Source organism: Neofelis nebulosa, chromosome 14, assembly GCF_028018385.1.
Source record: "Neofelis nebulosa isolate mNeoNeb1 chromosome 14, mNeoNeb1.pri, whole genome shotgun sequence".
In the NCBI taxonomy this organism is placed as follows: Eukaryota; Metazoa; Chordata; class Mammalia; order Carnivora; family Felidae; genus Neofelis; species Neofelis nebulosa.
In genome coordinates this window covers 19,064,573-19,087,240 of record NC_080795.1, presented here as the reverse complement: position 1 = coordinate 19,087,240, position 22,668 = coordinate 19,064,573, and the positions used below count along the sequence as shown (strand labels likewise).

General features: G+C 37.5%; 1 protein-coding gene across 1 annotated transcript in view; it reads right to left on the bottom strand.

Moving 5' to 3' along the window:
• C14H8orf34 (chromosome 14 C8orf34 homolog) overlaps window positions 1-22,668 on the bottom strand; it is a 407,132-nt gene that overhangs the window by 118,805 nt on the left and 265,659 nt on the right. Inside the window, 1 exon segment of the mRNA XM_058699771.1 lies at window positions 17,873-18,008. Coding sequence (XP_058555754.1) covers window positions 17,873-18,008 — 136 coding nt within the window.

Genomic DNA, 22,668 nt, shown 5'->3' with positions numbered 1-22,668 from the left:
GTAAATTTCATCTTTCAAGGAATTGGTCCATTTTATCTAGGTTATCAAATTTATGGTCATAGAGTTGTCATAGTATTCCTTTATTATCTTTTTAATGTCTACAGATCTGTAATTATTCCCTTCTTTTATTTCTGAGTTAGTAATAATTTGTGTCCTCTCTCCTTTTTCTTAGTTAGCCTGGATAGAGGTTTATTTTATTTTTATCATGGAAAGATGATAAATAATAAAGATAAAAGGTGGCATTTTCTTATTCCAAATTTAAAAAAAAAATTAACGTTTATTTATTATTGAGAGACAGAGCATGAGCATGGGAGGAGGAGAGAAAGGAGGAGACACAGAATCTGAAGCAGACTCCAGGCTCTGAGATGTTAGCACAGAGCCCGATGTGGGGCTCGAACTCACAAACCACAAGATCATGATCTGAGCCGAAGTTGGACGTTTAACCAAAATGAGCCACCCAGGGCCCGCTTCTTATTCCAAATTTAAGCCACTTCACTTTATTTGTTTGTTTTTTAATTAATTTATTTATTTTGAGAGAGAGAGAACATGAGCAGGGGAGGGGCAGAGAGAGAGAGAGGGAGAGAGAATCTCAAGCAGGCTCTGTGCTGTCAGCACAAACAGTGAGATCATGACCTAAGCTGAAATCAAGAGTTATATGCTCAACCAACTGACCACCTAAGTGCCCCTAAGCTATTTTAAAAAGCAAAAGTCATATTAAAGCCAAGAAAAACAGTAATCAGCTTATTTTTTCTAAATTTGTTTCTATTTGTAGGCAAGTGAAAATATAATTTGGGATAAACCTTCTCAAGGAGAACAAATTTTTTATTTCAAAACTGTATGAGTCAAATGCAATCTGTGTCTATTTGTGATGATTTTCTGGTCACCTCATGAGAGGCAGATTCAGGGTCTTTTGAATCCTGCTACCACCACAAAGTCTAACATAGTGAATCTGAAGTCCAAATTTTCTTTTTTTCATGTACACATCCCTGACTAAATAATTATAGTGAAGTTATTCACTGGTTGGAAGCATTTCAAACTTATTGATTACTCTTAGTATGCCTTCATTCTAGCTTAAACGTCAGTGTGTGTTTAGATTGTACACGCCAAGGGGACTAGGACCACAGCAGCGAAGTAACACTGACCAAATCACTCTTACTGAATATTTATCATGCTAAGGAGAAAGTGACAGAATAACTTCATATAGAAAATTTGGCTCACCGCAATAGGCACAGGCCACACAGCCACATCTTTCCCTCCCTTCCCAGCCTCCCCCTACACCTACCTACCTCTCCCCATTGTTGGCAGCAAAGGAAGAAAGAGTCCTTACTCTGGAGCAAGACTTCTTGCTGCAACTTACATGCTGTGCATCATTGGGTAAATTACCTAACCTTTCTGATATTGTCAGGATTGAGTGAGTTAAAGCATATAAAGTGTTTAGAAAAAAAAAATACCTCATAAGGAACCTGACTGATAAAAATGAACAGTTATTCTTAATTTTAATAAGTAATATAGCTTATGCACTATTTTATTCAACCATTCAATAATTATATGTATTCTGAGCACTATTCTTGGTGCTGGAACTAGAGCAGTGAACAAAACAGCCAAGATTCCTGGCCTCACGCAGCTGGTCTTCTAGCAGGGGAAAACAGAGGGAGCATGCGGTGAAAGAAGTAAGTGTGAAACTTGGAGAAAAAAATCAGGTAAGGAGAGCGAGAGTGATGGATTTGGGATCAGGAAAGGCCACTCTCATTGGAAATGAAGGAGTAGACCATGCAAGGTCTGAGGAAGCCCACATCTATCAGGGGAAATAGCCAGTGTCCCAGAGCAAGACTGAAATGCACTTCACCTGTTAGAGGAAAAGCCAGAAGGCCAGTGTGATTGCTGGTCAGGAGCAAGGGAAAAATGGCATAAATGATCTAAGAGAGAAAGGTGGAAAGGGCTGGCACTGTATTCACGGGTAGGAAGGATTCAATGCTTCTGGCAAATGTAGGAAGGAAGCCTTAGCTGCAACACATATCAGCCAGCTGCCTCTCTGCAACACTAAAGGAGAGCTGCGGCTGGATGGAGGTGAGGCAGCTGTGCAGAAAAGAATGTGGCTCTCTTTCCCACCCACTTCTCCAAGAGCCAGAGAATTCTGAGTAGAGAGTCAGGTAATTATCTCATGAATTCCTTTCAGGGAAGGTAATAAAATGGGGTGATTGGACCCAAAGGACAATCCTCCCACTCGCCATAATAGGTACTTTACTAAAATATCCAGATAATTGGACATACTCACTGCTACACATTGCCTGCCTCCACAATTGGAAGTTGCTTTTCTTATTTCCATCTGTATTTTAAATCAAAATGGACTTACTAAGACATACCATAAATACCTCTATATTAACTCACTTGAAGGAGTGGACTGTTCCACACAAATGTGAATTTCATCTCGGCAATGATTTTTCTCCCAACCCTATGACATTACTAAATTGAACCCACATTTTCCTGGCTGAAGCTATGGTAGAGAATTAGCTTTTACAGCATAGCCTGTTCCTTGAGTATCATATTAGATTATGTTTTTATAAATCTAAATTCTAGGTATTCTCTCCCTTATAAACATATTAAGATAGTCTAGGATCTCCATGAGAAAGATTCTTACTTTGCATCGTTTAAAATGTGAATTGTAGCCCATCGTGTAACACTTCTATGGTTAATGGGCATTGTGAATCATATTAAAATAGGAATCTCCCAGTGCAGCAGCTACTCTGCCATCAGTACATCCTCCCGTGAATGCAACAGGACGTGACATGCTATGTTTTCCATGGTGCTTTCTCTGAGTATGGACTGGGGCACACTAATGCATGCAAGCTACAGGAGGAAGGAAGGGGCATCTGGTTAATCTTGTTACAAACGAGTGACAAATTATTAAAAAACGGTAATGCAATACTTTTCATTTTCTTGAACAAAAAGTCTAAGTCACTAAATTTAGAAGTCTGGGCAAGGTGCTCATAAGGCTACCGAAACCTATATACCCTCATTTTGTACAAAATAGCTCTAGATCCCTTGATTCCAGAAGATTATACTAGGGATCACTAAAGTTGAGGCACTGGTGTCAAAATGGTATAGAATAAGAACTCTGCTTTTCAAGGGTAGACACAATACCAAATGGTGCCTGGTGGTAATCCATCAGATTCCCTCTCTAGGAATCTGTAGGTAAGATTTAGTGAAAGGCATGATCCTAAAGGTTTCTTATCTCAGGCTGCTATAACAAAATACCATAGGCTGGGTGCCAGGTAAGGGTGGCATTAGATTTGGTTCTTGGTAAGGGCTCCCCTCCTGGTTTGCAGCCGACCACCATTTCATTGAGTTCTCAAATGACTTCTTCTTTGTGTGCATTTGGAGACAGAGCTCTCCTGTTCCTTCGTCTTCCTATAAAGGCATTAATCCCATCATGAGGGTACCACTTCATGACCTCATTTAAACCTAATTACCTCTTAAACATCGTTGGAGGTTTAAAACTTCAACACATGCATTTTACAGGAGTAACAAATATTTATTCTATAACAGTAGAAATAGAGAGGCACAAGGAGACCATAAGCAGCTGCCAGGAGGCATTAAAATCCAGGAGGAAGCAGACTGCAAAAGTTGAAATCAATTACTTATTAACAGAGTACCTTGACATAGAAGCAGATTTGGAGAAGTCCAGAGAGAATGGTGTCCTGTTCGGGCTGTTGTTGGGCTACTAGTGAAGCTGATGTATCCAAAACAGTCATGAGCAATATTCCAAATGTCAGTGAGACCGAACTATTCTGTTATTTCTTCCCAAACACCCTTATCTTAAACCCTCATTAGCTAAAGTAAATCCCACTAAAGTTTCTGATTCTTATAACATGAAGGTCTATGACTAGCACAATTAAAAAATATTTTAATTATAATTAAAGATGCTCTGATTTGCTTCCCTCCTATCCCTATAAGTATTTTCTCCAAGAAAATCTTAGTTTTAATTCTCAGCATATTTGTCCAATGACTCCATTCACCTACTTCCGTGAATGTTTGTGTGTATGGATAGGGAAGTATTTAATCAATGAGATAACTTCAAGTGAAGTTGATAGAGTAAATTTACATAAAAATCTGCTGTCTGCACCCACACACATACACTGGTAAGAGATAAAATACGCTTTAAAACATTTTAAAAGATAGAACCATGCTCACTACAAGATAAAGCACTATCATGGACTTAAATGGAAACACATTAAGTTGGCAAACAGGAGACATTTAAAATCACCACTTGCCCAGCACGAGCAAGAAGCAGAAGAGGCTGGACACATATGCAAAATATCCTGTTCTTGAAGGTTTACTGCAGGAGATAAGGCTGAATGAGATGCCCTATCGGTAAACCACTGTACATCTGTAGACCCAGAGATGACTCAAGGAAGCAGAAACAGCCACCAGCGAGAAACCCAACCAAGCCATCTGCTGGCTTGGAGCCCTGAGCCTCCAATGCAAGGTCTTGTATTACACTATAGTAGTGTTACACTGGTCACCCCAGAGAGGGGTGGATGCAGGAGACTGAAAAGCCAGCGAAACAGACAGGGGTAAGGAAGAGGAAGCGAGGGGCCTCCCTTTCTTGATGAATTTACAAAAACTTTAAAGTTTATTCATAAAATGCGTGCCATGAAAAATCACCAACCAACTGAAAATGCAATGTTAAGAATATATCCAGCCTAAAAACAACACAGAACAAAAAACCCCGAGGCTTTAAATATGTATATTTAAGGATCTCAAAGAAAGAAAGAAAAAAGGTTGTAAACCATATATGGTAAGGGAGGGAAAGAGAAAATTCTAAGAACATAGAGATATTTAATCTAAATTGGACGTAAAGAGGCAATTTGGTTACTTGAAAGTAAGGAAAAGAAATTAAAAGAGAATGAGAAAATGAGATCTAAAAATATCTAAAAGATCTAAGAAAAATGAGATCTAAAAATATCTAAGAGGCATAAGAAGATGTACAGAATAGATTGAGAAGCTCTAGATGGATGCCTGAAGGAGAGAAAAGAAGGAATAGGGGAGAGTAAATATTCACAGAAAGAGTTGGCTGAGCACCTTACCAAAATAGGAGAGCCATGAGTCTCAGGTGGAAAACATGAATTTTGATGGTCTTACATTAAATGGGAGTTGAATATCAAGCAAGAAAAGAATTTGAGAGTTTCTGGAGATAAAGATTACCTATGAAGGAATAATAATTATACAGAGAAACAATACAGAAACACCCACAAGTGGAATGAAACACTAATCATTAGATAAACCATTATTCAAAGGGAAGGAAGTATTTAAGACATTTCAGACACAAAAACTAAAATTTATTACTCATGGCGTCTCTGAAGAAACCATTAAGTGGTTTATTACAGTAAGAAGAAAAGTAAATCATAAGAAAAGTGTGAGTTTTACGAAGTGATGTTTTTTTAAATGGTAAAATCTCCTAACTTACTAAGATTCAAAGAAAAGTATTTTGATACTGTTATTATGGAAAAAAATGTATGTGGGCTGGAGAAGGCGGACATAATGCATACTTCCTCTTGAAGAAAAAAAATGCTGGAAGCAGATGAATAAAAACAACAAATTAAAAAAAATTTGAGAACACAGCGAAGACAATTTCAAACCATCAGATTAGAAATTTATACTCACTACTACCCAGTATGGAAAACTGTCGACAACTTTCAGACTTCACTACAAAATTTTTATTTATTTCTGCTCTTAACCATGGCCCCAACCCTCTCCCCTTTATTAAGCATGTAGGCAATGTGACAGGAATGATAGTCATTCCAAACATATCCCTTGTAAACTGCTGGAACTGCAAATTGGATATAAGATGAATTAATGTATATGTTGCCACAACTTCTTCTCTAAGAGAGGAGAATAAAGTAGATAACAATTAGTGAGAAAGTGACCAAGAGCAGAAGTGAAGATAAATGTAAGCAGGAGTGGGTGCTTGGGTGGCTCAGTCAGTTAGCTGACCATCTGACTCTGGATTTTGGCTCAGGTCATGATCTCACGGTTTGTGGGTTTGAGCCCCACCTTGGGCTCTGTGCTGACAGTGTGGAGCCTCCTTGGGATTTTCTGCCCATCCCCACTTGGGTGCTCTCTGTCTCTTTAAAATAAACTTAAAAAACAATTAAGCAGGAGGATAACAAAGGTAATTGTTTTCGATTTAAAAGTACTGAGTGAACTTTAAAAGGAAGGAAGCAAATATGAACTGTGCTGGAAGAAGAGTATTTGGCTATGTTTGTGGGTTGTGAGTAAGGGAGAAGTCTTCCATGCAGAGTGTGGTGACCTTATTTTGGAAGAAAGAATATGGGGTACACACACAGAACATTTATGGGAAAAGAGAGAAGCCCAGTTTAGCTGGGGTTTAGGGCAGAAGATAAAAAATAAAAAATAAGGAGATAAAATTACTATTTCCTCAAGCTGTTGTCCCATACCTACTTTTTACTCTTATTACTAAACTCCAAAAGAAGATTCCACTTTTCAGGACTTAACTGCTAAACTTTTGTCATGCTGACTTGGTACAGAAAGAATCTAGAGTCACATCACATGAATTTTCACATTTGAAGGGGAGAAGACTACTTGGGAATAGAGATTGGATCCATGAAGGGAGAAGAATCCAGGGAATCCAGGGACTGGGTCAAGGTAAAGACACTGGGTACTGAGACAGGAAGAAGGAAAGCATTACCAAGGTAGCTATGGATAGCAACTCAAGTGTGTTGGATGCAAAAGGAACTTTAAAGAAGGTCCCAGGTGATACAATGTTAGTGGCAAGAAAATCACAAAGGGCTATTATTAATCCCAAGGTAGAAAATGGAAGATTAGGAATGATACTGAGTTTCAGAGTGTTTTACAGAAGCAGTGTACTATAGCTGAAAGAATATTGAATATTGATTCGAAAGCCCTGGGTTCATGCCCACCAAAGACATTTATTAGCTGTGTGAGAAGTTACTCAAATTCTCTTGATCAAGTTTCATCACTTGTACAGTTGATATAAAAATTATGAGGATTGTCTTTAAATGAATTCATGCTTTTCAAAACACTTTCTATAATTTAAAGCTCTCTATAAATAGAACATTTTATTGATTTTATTTTAATGTGATGGTCATGCTATTATTTTGTGCTAAATCTCTTTCTTTTGGTAAATGCTTCTCCATGACTTCTCATGACACTGTTGAAATTTTCAAATAAGTGATGTCTCTTCCCCTAACATACAGGTGAGCCCGTGACCAGAAGTTAATTATAGATCTCATTACCCCAATTCAATGACTAATCTCTGGTAAGCACATTACTTGGGGAGAAGTTACCAATGTCTTTTTAAAGACTATAACATGAACTCTGAGAGAGAAAGATCATAAGCTCTAAGGATATTTTAAACATGGGGCATCCAGGTACCAGGACCATCTACATTGGTCTGCCCAACAGATGGTAGAATCTGAGGGATAAACACAGAGATGTTGCTAGGGAGAAAGATAGATGAATCTAGAGATAGAGATGGAAATACAAATGGAAAGAGACACAGAGAGAAAGAAGTAGAGAGAGATTCAGTTGATATTCCTCTAATCTTCTGTTCATCCATGTATTTATTGACTATCTCATGTGGATCAAGAATTATTTAAGATATTGGGGCTGTATCAGTTATCTAAGACAGACTTGGTCCCTACTCTCATAGACTTATTACTCTAATAAGACTGAAAGAATGATAAATGCTTTTAAAAAAAGGAAATGCAGGACACCTGGGTGGCTCAGTCAGTTAAGCATCCAACTCTTCATTTCAGCTCAGATCATGATCTCAAGGTTCATGAGATGGAGCTCCTAGTCAGGCTCTGCACTGACAATGTGGAGCCTGCTTGGGATTCTCTCTCTCTCTCTCTCTCTCTCTCTCTCTCTGCCCCTCCCCTGCTTATGCATGTGCTCTCTCTCTCTCTCTCAAAGTAAATAAATAAACTTAAAAAAAAAAAAAGGATATGCAAGTCAAGCAGATTATGGTAGGTCCTGAACCAGCCATGCTGGGATAGGTGAAGAGTTGTGAGACATGAGGTGACTTCTGATAAAGGCAGCTGATTAATCCCAATGCCAGTGACAATCCATCACAAAGCCTGTACTGGAAAGACATGGCAAACTCTTTCATTTCTTTCATACTGCTGAAAGAGAATATAACCTTTCACTCATTAACTGTCCATTCTGTTGCCGAGAGAGATTTTAACCGCATATGTACAATAAGAACCTCAAATTTAACATGTGCAAAAACTTCTAATTCCTCACCATCCTCAACAAGCTCCTCCTATCTTCTCTATCTCACCAATGGTACACCATATTCCAGTAATGGGCAAATACGTGGTCATCAGTGATTCTTCCCTTTATCCCTTTACACATCATTTAAGTCTAACGGCAAATTCTGTCAGCTCTATTTTCAAAGGATTTCTAATTCTGAAAATTTCTCACCATCTCTACTGCTACCGCCCTAAGACTAGGAAATGTAGACATATGTCTCATTTGCTCAAGATCTTCACACCGGAAACTGGGTGAGAACATTCTCTCAGTTACTCCTGCCTGCAGATCTTGATGAAATGACATAAGCCATATTTCAAGATACTGATACTGAGTTCATCTGATACTGAGTTCATAGTCATATATATATATATATATATATATATATATATATATGAAATTGTCATGCTCCAGGTAGGATTTGAGCAATACACACACTAGGAAGAGAACAGGCAGCCTATAGGACATGGACAAGTTCTTATTTTCATATTTTCTTCCTTATTTTCTTCCATTTTCAGGAAGGTTTGGCTATGATTCGTACTAGGGAAGTTTTCCGATCAAAAAGACTTTGTTGTTGTTTCAGGCAGAAATCATAAACTGAACCTGTGTGCCTCTTTGACTTTCTATTACCTGTGTTATTCCTCTCACGAGGGGAAAAAAACAAGCAAACAAGCAAACAGAAACAGAAATTTACTATTCTTGTCCTTAGGCTACTGAGGTTTCTAGATGTATTCCTCAATTCTAGGGTGAGGAGAGAATCCAAGGCCTTTTCTTTCTTTTCCTTTATTTGTCTTTAATTTATTTGACCTCCTTGGTTTAACCCAGGACAAGGATGTCCTGAAATATCCACATCCTATCTCAGAAAGAGATAAAGCTGTAAGAAGAAAAACAAAGCTGTAAGAAGAAAAGCTGTAAGAAGAAAAACAAAGCTCTTTAAGAATCATCCTCAGGCGCCTGTGTGCCTCAGTCGGTTGAGCATCTGACTTTGGCTCAGGTCATGCAGTTCGAGGCCTGCATCCTGCCCTGTGCTGACAGCTCAGAGCCTGGAGCCTGCTTCAGATTCTGTGTCTCCCTCTCTCTACCCCTCGCCTAGTAATTTTCTGTCTCTCTGTCTCAAAAATAAATAATCATTTAAAAAAATTTAAGAATCATCCTCACCAATACCCAGTAGAAGTTGCAGAAACTCATTAAAGACTTCAAGAGGGAAGAAACAGAAAACTTGGAGAAGAATCCTCAGAAAACTCTAAAATGCTCATAAGAGTAAAAGACCACATCCACATCCTCATACTGTATCAAGGGACTGATTCCTGTGTTACAAATTAATTATAATGCTATCTTATTGAAAACAATTACAGAGATCTGAGTGTGTCAAGGATTATCTGTTTGGAAAGGTGCCTTTACAAGAAACAATTAAAATATAAAAGGTGATAACCATGAAATCTGATAAGTGAATTAAAACAGTGTGTTTGAATACAGCATGTTGACTCTGAGCCACAGGGTAAATACCTGAATATCTGTAAATAAAAATGATGCTAATTTTTCCACAAGTTTTTAGTGCTTAAATTCAAAATATAATAACCAATTACAGTCTTTTGTAATACAGATCTATTAATGAGAATGAATTGTTAGAGGGGGGAGAGGATAAAATTTCCCAAAATTGAGCTCCCCCTTCATCAAAATCGATAGCAAATTTTCACCTGTTAATGCTGATTCTGTAATGAGATCTTATGTATTTCACCTTTCAAAATGTCTTTTTACACAGATAGATACTACCAAATGCTAATATTAATTCACGAGCCTATAAAACACAAGCATATAAAATAGTTTGATGTGATTTAATTCAAACTACATTAGTTGTCATCAAAATGACTTTACAAAATATAAGGTTTTCATATAAGCACTGCTTTGCCTTGTAATGTTCGATTGAATTCTTGAGGAAATGTTATCAAGTCTGAAGGAAGAGCTAATTTCCAAAACTATTCAGTGTCCAATAAGAGTGGTTGAAGGTGATTCTTCTCATTCAGAAAACCTTTTATCTTAGCCTTTAGCTCAAAAAAATTGCAAGAAAACTTTACCACTAACAGGTCATCAAACCAATGTGTGGTAGAGCAAGTCGGAATATTCAGCTTCTGTTTTGACAAAAATTCAGGGAACTGATGATGGTTAAGCCCACAACAGGAAGTGAAAATTCATCACTGACACTACTAGTTCAATAACATATGAGAGATTCAAATATTTTCCACAAAGTACCTGTAGCTGTTCCAAGCAGGCGATTCATTGAGGCTAATTCTTCAGTCCCTTTAAACCTCACAATTACTCCATGAATAAACAACTGAACACCAACAGTGGCATCTGTAAACTCATTAAGCGCTGGGGAAACTGGGTGAAATAATTTGAATTCTTATATAACGGACTATCGGTGTGGCTTCCAATGTCCTCAACGTTTTGAGGAATTGTTCTTGCCAAAAGACTAACAGTTTTAGATTTAGTTTTTCTGGACACACTTGTTCAGAGAGGATGCTATGGGATTTTAAGTCACTCGAATCGTTTCCATCTTCTCCTCTCATCAGCTCTTGATACTGGGGTCAAATGGTACACACTTCGGGCATCAGGATGTTAAGAGTGGAAAGAAGTAGGTCCACAAGAGTGTTTTGCTTGTGTGCACTTACCTTGGGTGCTATTTCCAGAGAAAGAGCTTCCTTATAGAATGTGCCCAACATGAATTCCTCTAACTTGCTCTCACTGTTGTCCAGCTGTCCCCAACAATAAGTCACAGCCTTTGTGGGTTTATAGAAATGAACAGTCACAGTGGATGCATGGGGATTTAGCACTGCTAAACATAGCTGGAGTTCTACAGTTTCTCAGGCTGGCTTTGCAGTGCCTAAGTAGCAATGCCTGAGGGGTCTCAGGAAGCTGGGAGACACTGGACACAGGACCCTTTGACATGACCCCATCTGAGTTAAATTTTTCAAACCTATAACTCTATTTTCCCCTTAGCAGTTTTAAGCTACAAAAGAACAATTTAACTTTAGGTTAATAAGAAAAAAGTCACAGGCAAAGAATTATAACCTGCCCTGGGTCTAACTAAAGTTTAAGCATCTAACCTGCCAAAGCCCAAATTCTAGAAAATACGAGTAGAATGAATATCTTTCTCCTTCATAGCAGATTAACAATGAGTTTTAAATCTTATTGCTGTCGTTGTGGAGTTTTCTTTTTTTCCTCCCTCTATATAGTTAAAATCAAGGAATTTAAATGCCTTTTAATTTGCAATAGGAAAATATTATTTGATAATGAAATTGAGTGATTTGTTGGTTTACTTTCATTTTAAGAAAGCTATTATGTGTTTCACTTTGTCGTAACTGGTAATAGTTATGGCTGAATGTAATACTGGGGATTTGGGCAATGTCATTTGATTCCATGTGAGTTTAGATTTCTGCATTAAATTTAATGTAAAGCTAAAGCTGTATATAAATATGATGTATAATTTCATATTTTTATGAAATTATAATTTTTATGAAAAATTTTTAACTTTAACCAAGTGATAGCATTTTTCTTTATGGCCCTTACCCATTTTTCTTTATGTCAGTTCTGCTCACCTTTCCTTCCAATGGAAACGATGAATTTAAGCCTTCTAAAAATAGTTGGGAAAAAAAGAAAAAATGCCTAGACAAGTGAAACAGAATATAATGTATGATTAATTATGCGGGTTTCCTCAAGTCAGCCAGGAAATCCTATTAGAGACAGTTGGATATTCGTTCACACTTAACAAGCTTTCCCCTTCATCTTTACTGCAGTGTGCCATCACCAAGGACGATCTCCTTCTGCCTTATCAAGTCAACACACAACCAAACAGCATTTTAATGTCATGATGTGTAGGAAAAATGATGAACAAGTTTTGGTGCAGTGACATGAAGCAGATCAGTTAAAAATCAGCAGGCTATTTGGAAACAAATTTCCCCCAGCATTCTCATGCTGTGGTTTCTGAGCCGGTGTCACTGTATGTTCTCTTGAATCCAATTTCTTTTGAAATGGCTTTCAGTTCTTTTTGTGTGTGCACTATTGATGTTAAGCATGAATGAATGCAAACACTTGCACCATCAAAAACAAATAGCATTTTACCACCCGGAATGCCCTGGCAGGAGTCCAAGAAAACAAGATTTAACTCCTCAGAATGGCAGTGGGTAGCCAGAATTAATGGGTGGTCTTTCCAGGAAAATGTCTTATAAACTTCACTGAAATAGTCATCTGGTGCCTTGGTATCCACATTTGTCTACTTGCTGTCGGTATCTTAACTCTTATCTTACAACAGAAATTCAAGACATTGAATTTAAAAATTTAATTTGAAACTCAAAATCTGGCAAAACACTGTTTTTTAAAACTGCAGAAGTGTTGCTGATTATTTGCATTATTGACCTACTGACACTTTGCTTTTTAGTTGATACTACTTAGTGTGATTCCCAGACAACAAATGAAACTTGTTTTGCCCATACCATTCAAGGATTTGTAGTTATATTGGTAGAATCTTCCAAAAGTCAAACCAAGACAATGAATACATTAAAAATCTATTTTGTAAGGAGTAAAATCAGCAGTTATAAGGACACTACAACATCCTACACAGAAAATTCTTTACTTAAAATTGTTGCTTTTATAATGGCTTCTTTACTTTATGATCTGAGGGGGAAAATGAGATGTTCTGGGTTAGAATCTTAATGTATCTTGGTGGTCAGATATCTACTAGCCAACATTTTCCCACTTGCTGGATGATGTCATCTCTTTGTTTAAATCACACAATTGCAGCAATGCCCACATCAGACTAAGACCATTCAGACCTATAGGAATAACACTACTCCAGAATAATTTTCCAGCTTGGAAACACAACTTTGTTTTATCTGCACTTTCCCAACCATGAGTGAAATATTTATGAAAAAAGAAATTCTATAATCTTATTTCTTGTAAATAGGCTAAATCAATAAACTTTTGAAATTATTGATATTTTAGTCACTTTGTCCCACATAAAACTTTACAGAGCAATTTACTGTGAATTCCTCTTCTCCTGATGTCTTGGAAAGTGGAAGTCCCTCCAGTAGTCACCTGTATTTTATACCCTTCAATCATTCCAGTAGAATGTATGTCTTATTCCAGATGATGTCTTCCAATCAGTTTCTGAATGAGAAGTGCTCTGTGGCCTTTGGCTGAATGCCCTCAACTTGATAAGGGCAATAACGTTCTGGACATATCATATGCAAACTCACTCCTAGATACTGTAACCCCCTAAGTAGCTCACAAGTGGTGTCATATCTGAAAAAAAGACTGAGAAAAATGGCAATCTAAAGAGTAGACTCAACCTCTTACCACCAACTTGCTCATTGATGGGCTCTTTGCAGAAACTCTGAACATCACTTGAGTCTCACTGACGCTGTCCTGAACTTATTGACAGTACCTTGCAGCTATGGTGTTACTTCGAGATAACAACAAAACCATTAAGTTCACCTATTGCATTATACCTCTCCAGTTCTATGGAAAAAAGTGATTTCTTGATCTTAAAACTTGAAGAAACAACAAACTAATAACCAACAAAAATATTGCACCTTACACTCTTATTAGATACAGAAATCCTGGAAGATGGATGTACTTTTTTCCCTAGCTAGCTAGAAGCCTAAGGCAGGAGAAAATTCCTGAACATCAGAAAAATGAGGCTCTTTTTTCTTCAATACCTGAGCACTTTAATCCAACCCTCTCAAGAAGATGGGAAAAAACTCAAAGCATTTTGAACTGTTTAAGTATTTACATGGTAATTATCCCAGTGAGTGAGAGAAAGAGAAGAGGAAACCCTCTGTTCCTTGAGATCCTTGTACTGTGAACAATTTGCTAGCTGCCTTTGCATACATTATCCTGTCCAGACCTCTTAATTGTCATTAGAGGTTATCTCCAGGATTTCGAGAACTCCATTTCACAGAGGAGACCAGATTTACTGAATATTTGCATAATTTTTCCCAAGATGACACACTAGGTAACTTAGGGTACGTATGTTAGATCCCTTTGCCAGACTTTGAAGGAGGTTGTCTATCTATTTTATCTTTGCTGTAAAGCCTTGAAAAGTATCGGTAATTATGTGCTACAACTGAACATTAATTATCCAAAACTTTCTTATCCATTATCACCAGACTGTCTCCAATCCAGTGAGATTTGGAATTAAATCCTGATCCCAAAAGGCCCAAAATCTAATGTCCAGGCTTCCTCCATAAAGCCCCCATTATCCCTTATTATCTTCTAGGCTGGGTACCAGTGCCCACTCAAGAAGAACAATGAGAATGGGCACAGTTGTCTAAATGAAGCAATCATTTTCTCCATGTTGGTCTAGTCTACAGCACTGGATTTCTTACTGACTCACTATGAGTTCTGAGGGATCACCTGGTGACTCCAAAACTACTACCTGCCTACCATAAACTCCTGTGCATAGCCTTGTAGTATCAGCTGTCTCTTCTGGGCACCAGAATCTTCTCCTGTGGCCAGGCTAGGAACCTCAGTCGGCATTCTTCCAGTCCTGATTCATTGTTTATCATTTCTGCAAATACGTTTCTACAAATGAGAGGTTACAAAGGCCTGCAGACTTAGGCAGCTAGTGTAGATGAGTGAAGCTGGACAGACAATCCAAGGTGAAATGGAGCACCACTGTGGAGTCTAAGCGTCTGGCTGGGGAAGCCGCTACTATGTAATCATCTGAGAATGTGGGCCTGGTATTATCACCTGTACAGATTTTTACAAGAAGACAGAAATCCCAATATTTTATGTAATATTGGCAACTAATCCAATCGTATTTCTAAATATTATGGAGATACACAATACAAATGAACACTGCCCACAGTCCTCCAGTTAATGACTTCTGCCTCAGGTAATTGCTCAGCCCTGGCTTAAAAAGCATAATTCTCACAGTCTTAAAAGTCTTACTTGCAACAAGGAGAGGTGAGCCAACAATATAAATTTATGTTTGAAAAATAATTATGGAGGAATTTGATTACCATATCAATGCATTACAAAAGTAATCCACTCTAAGTAGTACCCGGAGATAATTCTCCATGAGTCTCTCAAGTTACTACCTATCTTGTGAGCAGAGACACTGACAACCTTTGTTTCAGACAATCTGTTCAAGAATGTTTATACTACAAACAGCCTTGGAAGAGAAATATGGAGTCTCCCTGTAGAGCTATGGTAACTTCCCATTACAAAACATTCAGGTTTCCTTAACTCAGGGTTCCTCTCGAGTACTATAACTTTCTATCCTATTTGTGTCATTCTGTGAAATTTGTGGCTTTGGGGACCAGTGAAAATGCTAACACCCGGAGTCCTCTGTCTCTGACAACTGTCTTCTTCCAGCATTGATAAAAACAATTGCAAATAAGGTAAAGTCTCGGGTTTTTAAAGGTTCTTGATAACCGATATTAAGTTTTTCCTCCACTCTGAATTTTGACCATGGTATCTACTCTAAAATCAACAGCCTTATGTCTCTTTCCATACTCTTTACCACATTTCCCTGAATCAATATATCCTTATCTTGCTTTTGAAAGTACAACATTGCCTCTTCTCCATCAAAAGAGTCATGAGCTCCCATCATTTTTAACACCCAAATCTCTTCCTATCTCATTGTTTTTAACTATTTGAGGCTTCCGTCTTTGCCCTCAGACAATAGCTTGGTGCTTCGCAATAACATAACCTAACATTACAATAGTAATTAATTCCCAGTGTTAATTGAGAATTAAATAAATTTATATATTTAACGTGCTTAAAATAGTACATATGTATGTAGTACATAGTGAGAAAGCAATAATATAACTGATTATTTATTCAATCGAATCTCTTTAATAAATTAGTTAAGGGCTCAACTTTAAATGCAGGTTGTGACTTATAGCCTAACTCTATTATTGGCAAGCTGAATGGTGGGTAATTTAGGGTTAGGTATGTGCTTGGTCTTTTCTCAATTCAAATTCTCAATAGTTTAGAAAGGTATCATTTTCATAAGCTTTTGAAAAAAACAATCTTCTACGAATGATATGAAGGACCAAATACTAATCCCTCTCAAGTCAAAGTATAAATGAACAAATATACTGTTAAAAAGAAACCACAGGGCCATAATGGAGCCATTTAAGTTAAGCCCCCAAGTCAGTAAACCAAGACTTAATACTTAACCTAACTGCAGTTTCAACTCTCCAGGAGTGTGTAACCTTTAACCAGTCAACATGGGGATTTCCTGGTCAGCATGAGGAAGTTTACTGATAGAGCCCTTCCTTTCCACCTAGGAGGGCCAGGCCACATCGCCTAAAACAATGGATTCTTTGCTAACAATTCCCCCTCATTCCCCTGCCTTTTTACCTTTAAAAACCCTTTCTTTCCTGTTGCTCAGTGGAATTCTTTTCAGTTTGGATACTGCTTCATTCAGGAATTGTTTGATAAAGCCAATTCCATCTTCAAAATTTAGCCAGCTGAATTTTTGTTATTTAACAATACTATAAAGGCTTTTTTAAAAAAAATACAAAACAACTTTCCCATAGGTGACCTGTACACTCAAGATGCCTACATACCATCACATAAATATTAGAAGTTTTCTTCACAGCCCTAATCAAAGTCAGTTCACCCAAATATTACTTCCATTGATGTTTCCACTGTGCTATGGCATTTTTCCTAATGGTCTCAAATAACATCCCTGCCTTTCTATTTTTCTAAGCCTGTGACAATTAAAATAAAAATTTCAAAAGGGTAAAAGGAAGGAGGAAAAACTACAAAAATCTGATTTGATTTTCCTACACTCCCCGCCCCCCATTTCCCAGCAGCTAATCCCCTCTCAAACAGTACAATAGAACAGCTAGACATAAAGAAAAGGAGATAAGACTGGCCAGCCAGTGCACTGTTCTTGCTAATCTGCACCATTTACATAAGGGTTAGAAGGCTTGTTTTATCATTTAAACAGGCTTAAAAGCCTCTTTGCAAATGAGATTTAGTTCCTACAAAAGAATGAATTCTAGCTATTTGGTGAGTTTCTGCTAGACCAGCACTGGGAGCTGACTTGGCAGTAACTTAAGCTACTTCTTTGGCCACATACAGTCTATGCAAAGATTGCTTCCAGCTGCCAAAACTGAAAAGTGTCAAGCTGATTAAATTCTTTCCAGGAGGTGAACAAGATGAGGAGCAGGTTAAGAGGCCAATAATATCAGATCTTAAAGGATACCTGGGCAAACTCGTTTTTACGCGGGTGCTTTAAAAGTGGCTTTGAACCCTTAAAGCCCTTAGAGTCTGCCTTTGAAAGGGAACAGAAGGGAAGGCAGCAAATGAAATTCAGAGACAGAAAGAGTTAAAATTTCTCAAACTGTGAAGTGAGGGCAAGCTAAACTCTTTGATTCATTGTTGGTCTGACTGGCATTGAACACAAGGATACACTGCGCGACTAACTCCCTTGCCAATGTTAGCACAAAAGGTAATTTGAAGTAAATGATTTTCTTAACATAGAGGAGTACACCCTTTGCATCAAAATCTTGATTTTAAAAATTACGATCATATTTTTATATACCATACCTATTATTTGTTTTACCTGGCACACCTTGAACAGATGTTCAACGTGACCTTGGCCTGAGGTTCGGCAGGGTGAGTAGCACGACCTTGGTTAAATTTGCTCCCAGAAGGTACAAGGGTAGTTACTCCCTCCATTCTTAAATCATCGAGATCCTCTGTAACAACATAAGCAATTGCAGAGAAAAAATTAGCCGTAATGGAATTAATAAGACAAGTCCATATTTTCAGGTATCTGCCAATAGTTAAGCAAAACATTATATTTCCACTTTACAAAAATATTACCTCATGCTTCAATTATTTTTCAAATCATTTCTAGATGTAGTTGGAGACAAATTACATGAGAAGATTTACAGAAGAAAAATGGTAAGAGACTGAGTCTGTTTTGGACAGTGGGCAGACCATCTATGCCTACAGAACATGGGTCTATCATCTTTCTGTAACTGGTCAAAGAAACCAACCTAAAATCTCTATAGCAATTAGCCTCACATGGTCAGGACTCAGTCAATGACTGCCAGTTTCTCAATTATTGCCTTTGCTTCCAACTCAGAGCCAACCAAAGACAAGACTATATGTCTTCCAAATTAATTATATAAGTTCATTTGCTTCTAATTAACTTGCCTTCACAACTTTCCTATCCAACAGCTTCCAATAAGAGCATGTCTGAAGGCTTCTCTGTTTTCACTCTTAACCTTTCCTTTTTGTTTTCACATGGGGAGGACAATATACCTGAATAGTCATGCCCAAGGTTCACCAAAGCCCGTGCCTACTTTTCCCAGGTTCTCAATCAAGACTAAAAGATCTAAGTTTCCCTGGTAATTCAGTCCTGATGGAATATGTACATGATCCCCTGCTTTATTCATAGCACAAGGACTCCTGTAAAAAGGATTCTATTTATTTGTTCTCAGTCTTAGCAAAAGACGGACATAAAGTTTCAAAAGATAAATTATAATTTTGCCAAAACATAATCCATCATTTGAGGTTATAACCTATATAAGTAGGCAAATCACTCTCTCCTGATAAGGCTATAGGACGATCTGAACATCTGACACCCTTCCCAAAACAATCAAGAGTATTTTCGGTTTAAATGGATATTGTAAACAAGTGCCAAATTTTCCTGAGATTGTGACAACTTTCAGTTTAAGTCATAAACAGGCTTTCCATTATCTGAAGAAGGCTTGTCACAGGAGTCTATTTGTCTCCTTCCTCAGGCAATCCCAACTAACATTTTTTCATCTACTTGCACATGAGCAATTTGGCAAGCCCACAGAGTTTTAACTCAATTTCATGGGAGTCATGAAAACTCATCACTTTGACCTGGTTGAAAAGGCATATTCCCCTTGTTTTAGAGCAATAACCACCACTTCAAAATTTGGTGCTTTTGCTGAAGTAGTTATATAGACTTCTCTCTTGATCTTATGTTTCCTCATACAACACAGACATTACTACTGTCTGAAAACACAGCACTTTTCAGCTATAGCTAATTAGCCTCCATGAGATTTTGTTTGTGTCTTTTCCTCACAGTACTGTTCACCACTGAGACATGACTGATCTGCCCTCTCCTGCCCCTACCAGAAGAAGAGAACTTCACAATTTTCTTAGCTCAGGGAACTTACTATATTCCATTCAGTCTTTTTGAGGACTCCCATTGAAAAGTCTGGCCTAATATTATTTGTTGATAGATCATACCTCAAAACTTCAAACTGGAGTAGAAAATGTCTTACCAATTTAAGCTTGCCTTTGGAATACAATCCTCTACGCGAAGTAAAATCAGCCCAGATGGCAGAATTATTGCACTTACTTGAGCTTGTCAACTAGACAAAGACCACAGAGTATATATATACATGAATATATGAATTTGGGATGCTTTGAAAACAAAGGGGTCAACTCTGTTGGAACTCCCATCAAAAATGGACAAGATGTTTACATGCATTCCTTCTTCAAAAAGAGGTAACAATTATAAAAGTTGGAGTTCATGAAAACAGAAATAATATGGGAGCTAAAGGAAATAATCTCTAGCAGATCATTTTGCCAAACAAGTGGCCTTAACAAAGATTTTGACACTATTAAACTCAAAGGATAAATCCTTAAAGGAATTCAAAGAGACCATTGTAAAATGTCAACATTTAGCCCTTCATTTTGAAAAAAATAAAAGGGAAAAAATGTGGTTCTAGCTTCACTAGATAATCTCTGGTGTCCTCAAGACAGCTGCTTGGTGGCACTAGGTGGTTTCAAATGGATATTAGCTAAATTTCTCCATGAAACTACTCATCATGGGACAGATAAATTGGTTATTATCTTAAATTAACATGGCTGGGCTAACTTTAAAAAGATAGCTGAAGTAATATTTAAGTCATGTGGACTTATCACCAGCATAATTCTAGAAAAGCTGTAAATGTGAGTCATGGCCAGAAACTAAAGCTTCAAGGGCCCTTCTGATGGATTTTAAATAGCTTTCACTTTCCATGAGATTTCTATATGATTTAGCTATTGTATGCCTGTATAATTTCAGGATGGGTCGAAACATTGTTTTGTCAAAAAGCTATGATCTTTACAGTTGCTAAAAATGTGCTCAACTTTGTGTTTCCAGCCTTGGGAATATAAATTTTTATCAAGTGACCCAGGCACACTTTTCACAAGAAATACGATAAAAGAACTCTGTAAGGTATTACCCCTTACTCAGAAACCATGTCGCTCTTACCATCTATATACTTCTGAAAAGGTAGAAAGAATAATGATACCCTTGAAATAAAACTAACAAAACTTTCAGAAACCCTTGACCTCTTTTGGTCAAGGGTACTCCTACCCACCCTTGATGCAGTACGGTCTGCTCCGTCAGGGACATATTGTTTGCTTCCCTATGAACTGGTAACTGGAAGGCCCATGTGTTTAAAGATTTTACATATGATACTATCCTCATGCACACAGACATCACAAAATATTACAGGTTAAGGGTGCATTCAAACAGTCTTCTTAAATAGCCTCTTCATGATTTTCAACTATGAGGCTTTATCTATCAGAAGATGTATCAGGGAAAAACTGCTCTTCAACCTAATTGGAAGGGATTCTATCAGATACTGTTAACAACAGATACAGAAGAAAAACTCTCTGGAGTAAATACTTGGATTCACATTTCACGACTAAAGAAGTAATCCAGAATCAACAAAAGCGGAAGCCTGACCTAGTAGGGGACCTCAACTGAAGATTCTCAGAGATTCTCTAGAAGCAGTTGATCTTCATAGTAGAAGATGATCCAAGACGCAATTTTTAGAATAATCCAGATAGTGGACAGTTTCTGTACAAGATTCTGGATAAAAACCTCTGCCTAATTCCTATTTTGTTTTTTATCTGCTTACTTATAATCATTTCTCATTTTCTAGAGACCCTGGATGTTGCCTATCCATAATGACCCTTTTTCTTTTATTCTCCTTTTACTAAACTTAGATCAAAGTATAATTATTGTAACACCAATCTTTGATTATCCTAAACAATAGCCTTCAAGCTCACTGGTTGCTAGATACACTATTTCTCACTAGACCCTAATGATGAAAATCTAGGGAAAATTCCAATCTAGGGGAAATGAGATCAAAGGGAATTATAACCAATGGTGTCTTCACTTGCACCTACGGGGACAGATGACCTTAAATAGATCCATTTGTGACTCTGCTAGTATCCTTTTCTCACAGAAAAAGAGAGGGACCTTCCTAAGATGATGGGCCAATTATTCGCCACCTGGACCACTAGAAATGCAAATATGTAATCCAGCTAATAGAAGGTCTGGATTCCAACCTCAAGTCATGAACAGTTTCTTTTTTCCTGGATATCCATGTGTTCCTAACAGATACTACTTCCTTTGCAGCCAGGATAGCTAGCCTTGCTTGCCTTATACTACCATCTCACACACTTTAAGAATAGTATTACAAACTTTATCTGTACATAGACACTCTAATTCTATAAATCATCAAATCTGAAAATTACAATTGAGATATAAGCTCCAAAATGAGGCTACCCTTGATTATTCAGACACATTACCTGGAGGTGTTACCAATTCAGTACTCCTACAAATAAGCAAAGCAGTGTTTCCAATAGTAAAAACCATACAAACAAAAGACTGTAAGACCTGTCATTTAAACTCTGGCATAAGTTATAAAATTATACCACTCATAACCTAGATGGATTATAGATCAGTCTCAATTCCTTGGCAGGGTAATAATAGTCAATGTAGAATTCCTGCTCACTAGTCATGACAGTATCTCTGCCATTCATTGCTAACATTTCGTGCTGTACTTGGCTCAATGGAACAGATAAGGTAGAAAAAGCTACCTATCATTTTAAGGAAAAAAAGCTTTTTGGTTCTCTAAGATTTATCTTTATGACCTAGAGAATTATTCTCTTGGCTTTGTTCGGACATTCAGGCTGTTGTTTTTGAAGTATCTCAAATGAACTTTTAATTATTCTTGTTTATGTCACAGGGGTCATGATACCAGCCCATTTAATTATACCATCTTAATACTTAATGCAAGTTTTTTTTTTCATTTATTTATTTTTTTAATTTTATTTTTTAATATATGAAATTTACTGTCAAACTGGTTTCCATACAACACCCCAAAAGGTGCCCTCCTCAATACCCATCACCCACCCTGTCCTCCCTCCCACCCCCCATCAACCCTCAGTTTGTTCTCAGTTTTTAAAAAATTTTTTTTCAATGTTTTTTATTTATTTTTGGGACAGAGAGACACAGAGCATGAACAGGGGAGGGGCAGAGAGAGAGGGAGACACAGAATTGGAAACAGGCTCCAGGCTCCGAGCTGTCAGCAC